Genomic DNA, 16247 nt, shown 5'->3' with positions numbered 1-16247 from the left:
ACTAATTTCTATCCTTTATTATAAAAATACTAATACTAAATAGATAGCTCGACTATTTATTAATAATATAATTCGAATTATAGGTATTCCGGAAATTATTATATTAGACTAAAAAGAATAGTTTATTTTAGAATTCTAGACTAAATTCTATTAGATACTTAAAATTAAGAGGAAGTTATTAACTATCTATTATCTTTAAACTAATAAATAAAATAAAATTATAAATTAATATATAGTCTAAAGATTATAACTATATATTAAGTAGAATTAAGATAATTAGTTAAAGATTTTATTAATAATAGATTTTATAATATTAATTTTTTTATAAGATATTATAAAGTAGTTACTATTCTTTATCGAAAGAGATTACGAACTAGCTATATCTTTCGACTAGAAGGATTAGAGTAATCTAATAAGTAATAAATAAGATATAATTAATATATTATTATAACTCTAAGATATCTAGATAAAGATAAAAGACTAGATTATAAAGTCTTAGTAATAAATAATTTAGTAAGTAAATAAATATTAGAAAAAGGAGGATTTTAATATCGATAATTAGGTTTTTATTATAATAAAGGATTAGTAGCTTAACTACCTAAATCGGAAGCTTTCTTATCTTATTAATAGATCTTATAAAATTATCGAAAAGATTAGAAACGCTTATAAGCTCGATCTTTTAGAATCTATTAGAGTTTATTTAGTATTTAATCTTAGTAAGTTTTAAAAAGCTTTATTATTAGAACTATTATATAGATAGTATCTAGATCCGCTACTACTAGTTAGAATCTCTAAGAAAGATAAATAAGAGGTAGATAAGATTATCGATTTACGTCTTTACTACTAGAAGTTATAATATCGAGTTTAATAGCTCGGCTATAATCTCGATCTATAGTAATATCTTATAGGGAATTTTAAGTATATACTAAAAAAAGTTTAGGACTTCTATAATAATTATCTTTTAAAGCCCGGACCCCCGATACGCCTATAAGCCTAGATAGATATAGCTAAAGACAAAGTCTTCCTTAAAGATTATATTAATAACGATAGGCCTATATTTAGGGACTAAATATAGTTTTAGTCGGGGGTTATATTATAGGTAATATTAGAGACTTAGTTAGATAGGCGGTCTATAGCCCTAGTTTCTAACCTCGGTCGGATAGGCGGTCTATACTTCTACCGGAGGTCAGAAGGGCGGCCTAGGGATCTACCGGAGGTCAGAGTTTTCTACTAGAGGTTTCCGCCTATAGGATAGGAGCGAGACCCACAAAGATCTTGCCAGTGGGATTCTTTCTCTTTCTCTTCCTTTTATTCTCTGTACTTAGTATTCTCGTTAAATGCACTCTTTTTGTTTAAAGAACTAGCTGGTGACATTAGCCGAGGTTATCCGGTTTCTATCGTAGGTGATAATAGACGTCTAGGTTTATATACCTAGAATATAATATAGGCAGTTAAGCTAAGCAGCTCCTCCGCTAAAATATCGTGAGACTTGCCCTCCTTTAAGGTAAGCTGACTAACGAGGTCCTAATTCTGTATCTCTAGAAGGACCGTTATATACCTAGTTTACTATAGACTAGTAGAAAATACCGATAGTACCGGTATTGTGAAGACCCACTATGAAGGGTCTTATGAAGGGTATGACCAGAGTGCCAAGGGCATATACAATACGAATTACTACTACGAAGCAATTGTAACTAGCACTACGTATGTATTCAAACTAAACTATGAACCTTTGTCCATAGTTCCAAATCCACTAGTTATATAATATACGTAGCCTAAGCGAGATCATATGCATTGGACCTATATATCTCGTAGGCTATTGATATATCTACGTAGGTCCCGAAGACCCCCGAAGGTCTACCTTAAAGGTACTATCTCGGGTCTAGGCGGGTTCTATACCTTACTTTGTATAGTATAGGACGTGATATTACCTCCTTCCTTTATACTCGTCGATCTTAGCGTACTTCTAGGTTCCCTCTATAAACCTATCTTCTTTATCTAGCGGGGTTCTTTTTTATTAAATAGGGTATTCTAAGGCTTCCTAGCCGGGTTTCTATAGCGGTAGCGAGGTTTTTTATCTTTTATTTAGCGTACTAAGTATAAGATTTTTCGTCGACTATAAGATTCTTTATAACTATAGATTTATTTAAACACTATTTTTACCCCCTTTTTTTAAAGGAGTATATCCTTATACTCGTCTTTTACGATATAGCTTTAAATAATAGGATTATAAACCAGGTTTTTAACCCTATACTTATAACTCCCGCGGAGATATAGTATATACGCTATATTAATTTAATTATAAAGGTTCTTATAGATTATATTAATTCTCTAGCTAGTAATAAATATACTTAGTCATATCGCACCGCGATGAATAAAAATAGTACGCGCCATGACGCGTGCTCCGAAACGAACTCCAAGACTTGCCCGTGTCATAGGACCATAAATGTACACCGGAAGCCTTGTCCCACGCATTTTGAGAACGTCTATCCAGTTTTTCCCCAAGCTCTGGATTTCCGTATCACGATCCTTAATCCCTTACAAAACATTCCCCTTGGCAACTTTTAAACGACCCATCTCCATCGCGGTTATGAGCACTTCGTCTCCTCCCACTCCGCCATCAAGGGCCTTAATAGATGATGAACGGAGATTCAAAACCATTACATTACCTTGTGAGTGGGTGGAGGATTATCGGCCAGGTGGTTATCATCCAGTCGTTCTCGGCGACGTCTTCAACCACCAGTACAAGGTCATCCGGAAGCTTGGCGAGGGCTCCTACTCAACGGTTTGGCTCGCCCATGACCTAAGGTATGTCCATCTTTCGCATTTCCACTGCCGACGCTATATATCATCGTTACTCATTTCGTTTAGTAACAGTCGATATGTCGCCCTGAAGATACTTGTGTCGGAAATCTCGGAATCGACAACTGAGCTACGAATATTACGCCATATCATCGAATACGCACCAGAAGAAGGGTCCCGATATATCACGCGACTGCTGGACGCATTCGAACACCGCGGACCCAATGGCCTCCACAAGTGCCTGGTACTTGAGCCTATGGGCCCGAGTGTCAATACGATGGTCGAGGAGCTGCCGCAGTTCAAACCTCGTAGGCGAGGAATGAAGATCCGCTATCCGCTTCAGATGGCAAAGAGTATCCTTAAGCAATCCTTACAGGCTCTTGCATTTCTGCATGAAAATGGTATTGCCCATGGAGACTTCCAGCCGGGAAACATACTCTTCCCTCTTATCGATGTCGACTCGACCCCTGAGGAATTGCTCCTACAAGAGGAAGATGTTCAAGCCCGGTCGATCTCGCCTCCGGTACAGAGGCTGGATGGTAAACAAGATAAATGGGCGCCTCAATATCTTTGCGTTGCGCAGCCACTGGTGCCCTTTACTTGCTACGCCGAAGGGTTCAAGGTCAAATTATCCGATATGGGCGGTGGTCAGTCCCTCTATTCCTTTTTCTTGACGAATATTAATACTCACACCTCAATTCCCTGGACAGCTTATTTCTTTACCGACCCACCAACAAAGCCCGTTACTCCACTCGGTCTTCGAGCTCCCGAGTTGATTCTTACCGGAGCCGTCAACAATACCGTTGATATCTGGAGCTTCGGTTGCCTTATTTTTGAGTTAATTACCGGACAGCCACTCTTCTGTATACCATGTTCCGAGATGGAAGATGACGATCATCTTCTCTCCCTCACCGCCCAGCTCGGTGCCCTCCCCGACGAGTTATTCAGGCATTGGACAACCTCGTCGCTCTACTTTACGCCCGAGAGGAAGCTCTTTAATTGTCAGCTTGGAGGAGTCGCTCCCGGGGAGGAACCGCTTATAGTGGAGCAGACGTCCATGGAAGAGTGCTTCGATCGGGCAGGCCCGGATCTCGATGAGGAGGAAGCTAACAAAGTGAAAGCGCTTATTCGATGGATTTTGCAATATGACCCCGGGAAGAGACCTTCGCCTACGAGAATCTTATCGGATCCATGGTTTTGCGAGATTGACGTTGAGGACGACCCATCTAAGGTATCTATAGTCTAGTATCTTGCGTGGCTATGAGGAAGATATCTAAGTAGGCTGCATATCGTTTCGACGAGAGGACAGCGTAATGAATCACACACAGACAAACATACCGTATGACCCAAACATGTTCATATAGAGTACTATTGCTGATAATTCACAGATGCTATTATAATCCCCATTACACTCCTTTTGTCAGATAGAATGCAGGCTATGTAGGAATGAATGTTAACCTCAAAGGATTAGAATTGTAGACTCTGGAGAGAAAGAAAAGAAGAGAAGAAAAAACTAGCTACTGTCTAACAATATCCTGAGTTCTGTGGGTCAGGATCACCTACGGCCCTATATAGCCGTCACGTGACTCTAATACCCCCCTTTAGGACGAAGACTGTTACTATATCTCTTTGTCTCTACTAATAAAAACTCTCTATTTTGTTTTCTTATTTTCTACTATTTCCTATATAATATAAATCTATATCTACCCGTAAAATTTAGTATATAGATTAATTAAGACCTAATATGTAGATAAACTTTATATATACTTCTTTATTAAGCGCTTTTGTAAACCCGTTAGCGACGTTGCTCTTCGTCTTAACGCGCCGTAAATCGATCTTCTTCTAGAAAATAGCGTCTTTAACGAAAAACTACTTTATATTAAGCTAACGTATACTATTCTTATACGATTTCTTACTTATTAGTAACTAAGTATTAATATTATCTATTAAAATAATAATTAGATTATTTATTTTAGGAAGATTAAGTGCCTTAGTAATCTTTAAAATCTACTAAGTATCCCTAATAGATCGATCTAGAGTATACTATTCCGTAGCTATCGATAATAGAGTTATAATACTCTATTTCTTCGAGTACTAAATAATAGGTACGCTACTAAAAAACTAAATAGTACCCTCTATCGATTTTAAATTATACTAATTATTATACGAAGTATTAGTATATATAAAGAACGAGATATCGTCTACCCCCTTTAACGTTATACTAAGATATATTATATTACTAAGATACTTATAGATAGTACGGACTACCTATAAATCGTTAGTAGTCGGAGAAGTAGAACGATATTATAATTTTATAATACTAAATTTAATATTAAGCTTAGTTTTAACTACTAGCTAATTAAGTCTACCGACTAAAAATCTAAATAAAGTATATCCCTCTTAATCTAGAAAAGCGTCGGGATCCTTATTACTATTATCCTATTTATAGTTTAGAGAAAGTAGAATCGAAATTAGAGAATATATCTATATCTCTACTAAGCGAAGTACTTCTAGATAGTATACCTATTATATTATCCGAATTATTCTCTTATTATAATTCCGGATAATAGTACTACTAAAAAAACGGGATAGTTCTTTTATATCCTTAATCTCGAACTAACCCTTTACCTACTAAAAAATTATCTTAACCTCTCCGTCGGTCAGAGCTATACTAATAAAATTATTAATATAAATAAGAAGAAACTATATTAAACTATTATATATCTTAATATAGATATACGGATTATTATTAAGAGTATAAAACCTAATCTTAACTAGTCTTCTATTAAGTTCCTTATTCTATAAAGCTACCGAATTACGAAGGCTAAATAATACCTACTATAATTAATAAACCTAATCTTTACTTCCGATATTAGGTTCGGAGTATTTAAAACCTATTAGTTAAATAATATAGACTATCTCCTAATCTTTATAAGAAGTATTAAGATATATAGCTACTACGTTAAACTAACGCTATTTATAACCTCTCTATATAATAAATATAAAGATAATCTTTATAAGAACGTTCTAAATAACCGGAGTATAGAAGATTAAATCCTCCTTCTTCTACTAATAGTTACTATAAACTACCTAACGCGCTTTAAAACTATAAATAAGGTTGTCCTTAGTTACTTTAAGATTAAAAATCTATTAACTTAGTAGAGGTACTACCCCTAGCGGCTTATAAACGATATTAAAAGTTCTTTTCGTATAAATATCGTTAAACTAATCTTCTATCGCTACTTACTAGTAGTCTAAAAATCGAGAATTTATCGTCTTATTATAAGACTAAGAAATAATAACGTTCTTAATATATAAAGGCTTACTATTATAAATAAAAGGAGTACTCTATTTCGTAATAACTCTCGATTTTATAAGTCTCCCCCTACCTTAATTACTATTATTATCTAATCCTTTATTAGTACTATTATTACCTTATAGAACGTCCGGTTTTATAACAATTCGCCTCGGTTAACTTAATAATCTTAGTTTCGGTTTTGCTCTCGGAATTAATATAGTCTCGGTAAGTTCCGTAGGAAAACTATATTATTTAGGCGATCGTCTCGTCCGGCTCGATTATCGGGGAATAAAGTATTCTAGTAGAATAGAAGCTATCTTAGTAATAAAACTATCGGTAATTATTTTAATTAAGATCTCCTAAAGTAATTCGACCTCGGAAACCGTCTCTATATATAGTTTAAAAATAAGTTTAGAAACCTAATAAGAACTAGGCTAAACTACTATCTACTCTTCCTCTAAAATAATAAGATTATAAATCTTCTATATAGAAACCTCCTATAGAGAAACCTTCTACGGAAAAATCTCTTATAAAGAAATCTCCTACAGAGAAACCTTTTATAAAGTATCTTCTTAGAATACTCTAAGTAAATACTAAAGAGAAGTAGGAATAGCTTATTATATAGGAACTTCTATATTATAAGTAGCTCGCTATATATACTATCCTTAATAAATAAAACTATTATATTTACTATCTTTACTATCTTTACTATTATCCTCTTTAATCGATTAGTAAATAACTAAAGACTCTAGAATAGCCTCTAAAACCGGAGATACTACTACCTATTTTTTAGGCTATAGTAGGACTAATAGAAGTAATAGTCTATTGTCTATATAATTAATTATATAATATCAAATTATCTTATAAACCTATAATTAAAGAACTAGACGTTAATATATTAACTAAGGAACTAATTAATAAATTAGCTATTAAATAATCTACCTCTTTAGCGGTAGAAGATAAGCTAGTTTAACTTACTTCCGGAAATTCGGTTATTAAAGTAGAGATTAATCTTCGATCTCCTATATTCTAATTAACAGCTTTAGTATAGGTAGTATAGTCTATACTCTTCCTAGTATATCTAGACCTACGGAAGCTTACTTCTATTAAATTATAGGTCTTAAAACCTAAATTACTACCTCTAGCTATCTACTAGTAATAGAAACCTATAGAACTAGCTTTAGTCTAATTATAACCTCCGGACCTTTATAAGGTTGTTTACCTTTTTTAATTATAAAATCTAGAATATACGGACTATCTTCTTTATAAAGTACCCTAGTATTATTATTTAAATTAGGATCCTTAGGTACCGGCTTTCTAGCTAAAATACTTTTTTTTAGATTATTATCCGATCGAGAAGAGTTAAGATTAAGTTTATCGGGAAAAATAACGTTCTATAAATAAATAATCTCCTTCGAAGTAGGATTCTATATCTTAAAGATATAACTATTCTTACCTTTATAACTAATTAGGTATCCTTTAAATATACGAGTAGCTAATTTCTTTAATTAAATATATATCTCCCTTAGAATATAGATAAATACGATAGTACCCTATATATAAAGATATTTTAAATTAACCCTCGTCTTACTAAGACTAAGGCCCTCCTACTAAGAGATAATCGGTATCTTCGAAGTCTTCGGATTAATTAAATAATTATAAATATAAATTATAGTATCTACTTAGTAAGGCTAAAGCTATTTAAGAAGCTTAGCGTCTATATTTATTATACGTTAAATCTAGTTAATATAACTACCTATACGCTCTATAACGCTATTCGGTTTAAATATATAGATAGGCGTGATTTTAAAAACTATACCTTCTTCCTCCGCCTATATCTAGAACTTATAGAATTTAGTTCCTCTATTAATCCGCTAGAAAGCTAGATATTATTTATAAAGAATCTTCTATCTCTTATAGAAAGTAATTATATAAGATATAATCTCCTTCTTAGTTCGAAAGTACGGTCTTTCGGTATATCGAGTATAATTATCGATAATTAGTACCTAATAACGCTTACTATAAGGTCTAGATAGGTTTATAGTTTATATATCCGTATAAAACTTTATATCTAGCTTCTTTATACGTCGTTATATATCCCGAGAAATCTACTTCTTAGTTTTACTAAATTAATAAGCTTTATAATTAAAGTTATAAAGTTTAATTTAGTCTCCTTCCTCTAGAAGAATAGTATTAGAAAAAGAAGCTTTAATATATAGTCTTCCTATATAACTAAATCGATAATAAATTTTATAAGTCGAAATAGACTTATTAATTCGATTAAACTCTTTATCTAAATCTAAGTCTAAATTAGAAGAATTCGGTTTATAGAAGTAAGTCGTTTAAATAGAAAATTATTATATCTTCTCTAGAATCACTCCTTAATAGAATAGGCTATTAATCTAAAGTAAACTATTAAACCGTTTTACTAATCTAACTTCCTCCCTATTCTTATAAACTAGTTTTAAAATAATTAGATTATAATAGATACCGTAATCCGCTTTAAGAGTATTAGATAAAAGTAGACGATCGGTAGTTACTATATTATAGTAGGTATTAATAAGAATTATCTTAATCTTACCTTCCGAATTCTTAATTTAAATCGGCGCCTTATTATAACTAATTACTAATTAGACCTTATTATTAGTATTTATATAGCTATATAGCTTTTTATTAGGCTTATAAATTAAGTATTCGTAGAAGTCCTTATAATATCTAGTAATTATTTTAGAAGTATTATTATTAATTATCTAATTATCCTCTAAAAAATAAGCTATATTAGTATGAGTAATACTAGCCTTACCTTTCTCTTTATATATAATTATATAGTACTAAGTATTATTATATAGCTTCTATCCCTCTATAGATATATCCTTTATTAAGTAGAAATATATCTTAGTAGGATATCTAGTATATCTATAGTAGGTATATTCTAAACTATTTATATATTATAACTATTAATTATACTACTATTCCGCTTATTTATTAATCGATTTGCCCTTAGGCGGCGTATTCTTTATATCTTAATACTATTCCTTCTAATTATTTTAATTATCTTTATTATTATTATTATTCGATCTAGAGTTATATAAACTATCTTTACGACCTCTACTACTATAGCCTCGACCTCTTATTCTACCTCCGTATTAATTATTATTATTATTATTTTATATAACGTTAGTAGAAGCTTTCGGGTCGAACGAAGACGAAGTAGGAATATTATATACTTTAATTATTAATATCTTATATATATCGCTAAAAACCTCCTTTATAACGGAATCTAGTATCTTATCTTTTAAAGTCTTATAGGTAAATATAACCGATTTAAGTTTACTTTTTAGTTATCGAAGTATTATAAATAATACTCTAAATAGGTAAGATTCGATTTTATATATATTAAGCTAGTTATATTAGGTCTAGTAGGTATTAATATAGTCTTTAGTAGAACTAAAGTATAATCTCTTTATCTTATCGAATTTAATTACCTTACGTCTTACGTTATTAATAATACTAATATTACGAATAATAGATTCGATTTTATATAATATATAATCGGCGTAAATCGGGAAACTATTTATATATCCTTTAAGAGTTATAATAATCTTCTAATCTAAAAGACCTTCGATCTATCTACTAGAAATCTTCGACTAGTATCTCTATAGATTATAATTAGGATCGAATTCGGTAGGACGAGATAGATTATAGTCGGCGACCTAATCGATTCGTACTATACTTAATCTATTAATAATCTATTATTTCTATTTTGCTAGATTACTACTATTAAGAGCTAATTTAATACCCTTATTAAGCTTAATCTCCTTTACTTCCGGAAGATTAGTCCCTTATATATATATCCGTCTAATAGGACTACGTTATTAATATTACTATCCCTAACTATTAGAAATAGGATTATATTACTAGCGAGAAGTAGGGAGAGAACGTAAGGAACCTTCTCCTCCGTTATTATTATTATTATAGGAACTAGTTATTTTAATTATACGTCGAGTATCTGTCTTTAGTCTCGATCGAAAGAAATACGCGAAGCGGTACCGTCTATCGCGTCGATAAGGTAATTACGGAAAACGAAGCTTCCTAGATAATTAGAATAATGAAAATATTAACTTACGATAAGATCGTCGATAAAAATTAATATTAACGATAGGATCGATAGTCGAAATATAGAAATATAGAATAGGCCGAAAAAAACGCGTCCTATAAAAGAAAAATGAAAACTCTAATTAGTTAAAAATTTCAACGAAAAGATGCTCGGAGTCGTATAAGCAAGGGCTTATAACCTATTAGATGGAATATAGGCTATATAGGAATGAATGTTAACCTTAAAGGATTAGAATTGTAGACTCTAGAGAGAAAGAAAAGAAGAGAAGAAAAAACTAGCTACTATCTAATAATATCCTGAGTTCTGTGGGTCAGGATCACCTGCGGCCCTATATGGCCGTCACGTGACTCCAACATAGGGATAGCAATATTAATAACGTGGTCCTATCAGACGGACACGTATATAGGGGACTAATCTTCCGGAAGTGAAGGAGATCAAGCTCAATAAGGGTGTCAAATTGGCTCTTAATAGCAGCAATCTAGTAAGATAGAAACGATAGATTGTTAATGGATTAAGTATAGCGCGAATCGATTAGATCGCTAACTATAATCTACCTCGTCCTACTGAATTCGATCCCGATTACAATCTATAGAGATACTAGTCGAAGATTTCTAGTAGATAGATCGAAGGTCTTCTAGATTAGAAGATTATCACAACTCTTAAAGGATATATAAATAATTTCCCGATTTACGCCGATTATATACTACGTAAAGTCGAGTCTATTATTCGTAGTACTAGTATTATTAATAACGTAAGACGTAAGGTGATTAAATTCGACGAGATAAAGAGATTATACTTTAGTTCTACTAAGGACTATATTAATACCTACTAGATCTAATATAACTAGCTTAGTATATATAAAGTCGAACCTTACCTATTCGGAGTATTATTTATAATACTTCGATAACTAGAAGGTAAATTTAAATCGGTTACGTTTACCTATAAGACTTTAAAAGATAAGATACTAGATTCCGTTATAAAGGAGGTTTTTAGCGATATATATAAGGTATTAACGATTAAAGTACGCGATATTCCTACTTCGTCTTCGTTCGACCTAGAAGCTTCTACTAATATTATATAAAATAATAATAATAATAATTAACGCGGAGGTAGAATAAGAGATTAAGGCCGTAGTAGTAGAGATTATAGAGGTAGTTTATATAACTCTAGATTAGATAATAATAATAATAAAGATAATTAAAATAATTAGAAGGAATAGTATTAAGGTACGAAGAATACGCCGCCTAAGGATAAGTCGATTAACGAATAGGCGGAATAGTAGCGTAATTAATAGTTATAGTATATAAATAGTTTAGAATATATCTACTATAGATATACTAGATATCCTACTAAAATATATTTCTATCTAATAGAGGATCTATCTATAGAAGGATAGAAGCTATATAGTAATACTTAGTACTATATAACTATATATAAAGGGAAAGGTAAGGCTAGTATTACTTATACTAATATAGCTCGTTCTTCGGAGGATAACTAGATAATTAATAATAGTACTTCTAAAACAATTACTAGATATTATAAGGACTTCTACAAATACTTAATTTATAAGCCTAGTAAGGAGCTATATAGCTATATAAATACTAATAGTAAGATCTAATTAGTAATTAGTTATAGTAAGGCGCTAATTTAAATTAAGAATTTAGAAGGTAAGATTAAGATAATTCTTATTAATACCTACTATAATATAATAACTACCGATCGTCTACTTTTATTTAATACTCTTAAAGCGGATTACGATATCTATTATAATCTAATTATTTCGAAACTAGTTTATAAGAATAGGGAGAAAGTTAGATTAGTAAAATAGTTTAATAGTTTACCTTAGATTAATAGCCTACTTTATTAAAAAGTGATTTTAGAGAAGATATAATAATCTTCTATTTAAATAACTTACTTCTATAAACTAAATTCTTCTAATTTAGACTCGGATTTAGATAAAGAGTTTAATTAAATTAATAAGTCTATTTCGACTTACGAAATTTATTATTAACTTAGTTATATAAGAAGACCGTATATTAAAGCTTCTCTTTCTAATACTATTCTTCTAAAGGAAGGAGACTAGGTTAAACTTTATAACTTTAATTATAAAGCTTATTAACTTAGTAAAGCTAAGAAGTAGATTTCTCGGGATATATAATAATGTATAGAGAAGCTAGGTATAAAGTTTTATATAAATATATAAACTATAAATCTATCTAGACCTCGTAGTAAGCGTTATTAGGTACTAATTATTAATAATTATATTCGATATACCGAAGGACTATACTTTCGAACTAAGAAGGAGATTATATTTTATATAATTACTTTCTATAAGAGATAGAAGATTTTTTATAAATAATACCTAGCTTTCTAGCGGATTAATAGAGGAACTAAGTTCTATAAGTTTTAGATATAGGCGGAGGAAGAAGGTATAGTTTTTAAAATCATACCTATCTATATATCTAAACCGAATAGCGTTATAAAGCGTATAGGTAGTTATATTAACTAGATTTAATATATAATAAATATAGACGCTAAGCTTCCTAAATAGCTTTAGCCTTACCGAGTAGATACCGTAATTTATATTTATAATTATTTAGTTAATCCGAAGACTTCGAAGATACCAATTATCTCTTAGTAGGAGGGTCTTAGTCTTAATAAGACGAGGGTTAATTTAAAATATCTTCGTATATAGGGTACTATTGTATTTATCTATATTCTAAGGGAGATATATATTTAATTAGAGAAATTAGCTACTTATATATTTAGAGGATATCTAATTAGTTATAAGAGTAAGAATAGTTATATCTTTAAGATATAGAATCCTACTTCGAAGGAGATTGTTCGCTTATAGGACGTTACTTTTCCTAATAAACTTAATCTTAACTCTTTTTAATTAGATAATAATCTAAAAGAGGGTATTTTAGCTAGAAAGCCGGTACCTAAGGATCCTAATTTAGATAATAACGCTAGGGTACTTTATAAAGAAGATAGTCTATATATTCTAGATTTTATAATTAAGAAAGGTAAATAACCTTATAAAGGTCTAGAGATTATAATTAGACTAAAGCTAGTTCTATAAGTTTCTATTACTAGTAGATAGCTAGAGATAGTAATTTAGGTTTTAAGACCTATAATTTAATAGAAGTAAGCTTCCGTAGGTCTAGATATATTAGGAAGAGTATAGACTATACTACCTATACTAAAGTCGTTAACTAGAATATAGGAGATCGAAGATTAATCTCTATTTTAATAACCGAATTTCCGGAAGTAAGTTAAACTAGCTTACCTTCTACCGCTAAAGAGGTAGGTTATTTAGTAGCTAATTTATTAGTTAGTTCCTTAATTAATACGTCGACGTCTAGTTCTTTAACCGTAGGTTTATAAGATAATTCGATATTATATAGTTAATTATATAGATAGTAGACTATTACTTCCGCTAGTCCTACTATAGCCTAGAAAATAGATAGTAGTATCTTCGGTTTTAGAGGCTATTTTAGAGTCTCTAGTTATTTACTAGTCGATCGAGGAGGATAACGATAAAGATAGTAAAGATAGTAAATATAATAGTTTTATTTATTAAGGATAGTATATATAGCGAGCTACTTATAATATAGAAGTTTCTATATAATAGGCTATTCCTACTTCTCCTTAGTATTTACCTAGAGTATTCCGAGAAGATACTTTATAGGAGGTTTCTCTATAGGAGATTTCTTTATAAGAGATTTTTCCGTAGGAGGTTTCTCTATAGGAGGTTTTTATATAGGAGGTTTATAATCTTATTATTTTAGAGGAAGAGTAGGTAGTAGTTTAGCCTAGTTCTTATTAGATTTCTAAACCTATTTTTAAACTATATATAGAGACGGTTTCTAAGGTCGAATTACCTCGGGAGGTCTTAGTTAAAATAATTACCGATAGTTCTATTACCGAGATAGCTTCTATTCTACTAGAATACTTTATTCTCTAACGATCGAGCCGGACGAGACGATTATTTAAATAATATAGTTTTCCTATAGAACTTACCGAGACTATATCGATTCCGAGAGCGAAACTAAAACCAAGACTATCGAGTTAACTAAGACGAATCGTTATAAAACCGAACGTTCTATAGGATAATAATAGTACTAATAAAGGATTAGGTAATAATAGTAATTAAGGTAGGGGAGACTTATAAAGTCGAGAGTTATTACGAAATAGAGTACTCCTTTTATTTATAATAGTAAGCCTTTATATATTAAGGATATTATTATTCCCTAGTCTTATAATAAAGCGATAAATTCTCGATTTTTAGACTACTAGTAAGTAGCGATAGAAGATTAGTTTAACGACGTTTATACGAAAAGGACTTTTAATATCGTTTATAAGCCGCCGGGGGTAATACCTCTATTAAGTTAATAGATTTTTAATCTTAAAATAACTAAAGATAATCTTATTTATAGTTTTAAAGCGCGTTAGGTAATTTATAGTAACTACTAGTAGAAGAAGGAGGATTTAATCTTCTATACTCCGGTTATTTAGAATATTTTTTATAAAGATTATCTTTATACTTATTATATAAAGAGATTATAAATAGCGTTAGTTTAACGTAGTAGCTACGTATCTTAATACTTCTCGTAAAGATTAGGAGATAGTCTATATCGTTTAATTAGTAGGTTTTAAATACTCCGAACCTAATATTAGAAGTAAAGATTAGGTTTATTAATTATAGTAGGTATTATTTAGCCTTCGTGATTTAGTAGCTTTATAGAATAAGGAACTTAATAAAAGACTAGTTAAGATTAGGTTTTATACTCTTAATAATAATTTGTATATTTACGTTAAGATATATAATAATTTAATATAGTTTCTTCTTATTTATATTAATGATTTTATTAGTATAGCTCTAACCGACGGAGAGGTCGAGATGATTTTTTAGTAGGTAAAGGATTAGTTCGAGATTAAGGATATAAGAGAACTATCCTATTTTCTTAGTAGTACTATTATCCGGAATTATAATAAGAGAATAATTCGGATAATATAATAGGTATACTATCTAGAAGTACTTCGCTTAGTAGAGATATAAGTATATTCTCTAATTTCGATTCCGCTTTTTCTAAACTATAAATAGGATAACGGTAATAAAGATCCCGACGCTCTTCTAGATTAAAAGGGGTATACTTTATTTAGGTCTTTAGTCGGTAGACTTAATTAGCTAGTAGTTAAAACTAAGTCTAATATTAAATTTAGTATTATAAAGTTATAATATCGTTCTACTTCTCCGACTACTAACAATTTATAGGCAGTCCGTACTATCTATAGGTATCTTAGTAATATAATATATCTTAGTATAATATTAGGGGGGGTAGACGATACCTCGTTCTTTATGTATACCGATACTTCGTATAGTAATTAGTATAATTTAAAATCGATAGAGAGTACTATTTAGTTTTTCGGTAGCGTATCTATTATTTAGTACTCGAAGAAATAGAGTATTATAACTCTATTATCGATAGCTACGGAATAGTATACTCTAGATCGACCTACTAGGGATACTTAGTAGATTTTAAAGATTGCTAAGGTACTTAATCTTCCTAAGATAGGTAATCTAATTATTATTTTAATAGATAATATTAATACTTAGTTATTAATAAGTAAGAAATTGTATAAGAATAGTATACGTTAGCTTAATATAAAGTGGTTTTTCGTTAAGGACGCTATTTTCTAGAAGAAGATCGATTTATAGCGCGTCGAGACGAAGAGTAACGTCGCTAACGGGTTTACAAAAGCGCTTAATAAAGAAGTATATATAAAGTTTATCTAGATATTAGGTCTTAATTGATCTATATACTGAATTTTACGGGTAGATATAGATTTATATTATATAGGAAATAGTAGAAAATAAGAAAACAAAATAGAGAGTTTTTATTAGTAGAGACAAAGAGATATAGTAATAGTCTTCGTCCTAAAGGGGGGTGTTGGAGTCACGTAACGGCTATATAGGGCCGTAGGTGATCCTAACCTATAGAACTCAGGATATTGTTAGATAGTAGC

The 16247-nt window shown here is 30.7% G+C and overlaps 1 protein-coding gene across 1 annotated transcript; it reads left to right on the top strand.

The window, feature by feature from the left end:
* Nucleotides 1-2446: 2446 nt before the first annotated feature.
* On the top strand, nucleotides 2447-4218 carry N7516_008809 (serine/threonine-protein kinase; the record flags this gene model as incomplete). Its single annotated transcript, XM_057221528.1, has 3 exons — nucleotides 2447-2808; nucleotides 2872-3449; nucleotides 3513-4218. 3 exons carry the CDS (start codon nucleotides 2447-2449, stop codon nucleotides 4046-4048), a joined length of 1476 nt encoding a protein of 491 aa, XP_057071800.1. The 3' UTR covers nucleotides 4049-4218.
* Nucleotides 4219-16247: the final 12029 nt, after the last annotated feature.

This window comes from Penicillium verrucosum, assembly GCF_028828655.1.
Source record: "Penicillium verrucosum strain IBT 35672 chromosome Unknown utg000003l_segment0_segment0, whole genome shotgun sequence".
NCBI classification, from domain to species: domain Eukaryota; kingdom Fungi; phylum Ascomycota; class Eurotiomycetes; order Eurotiales; family Aspergillaceae; genus Penicillium; species Penicillium verrucosum.
The sequence above is the reverse complement of the archived record's forward strand: the minus strand, read 5'-3'. Positions and strand labels throughout refer to the sequence as shown.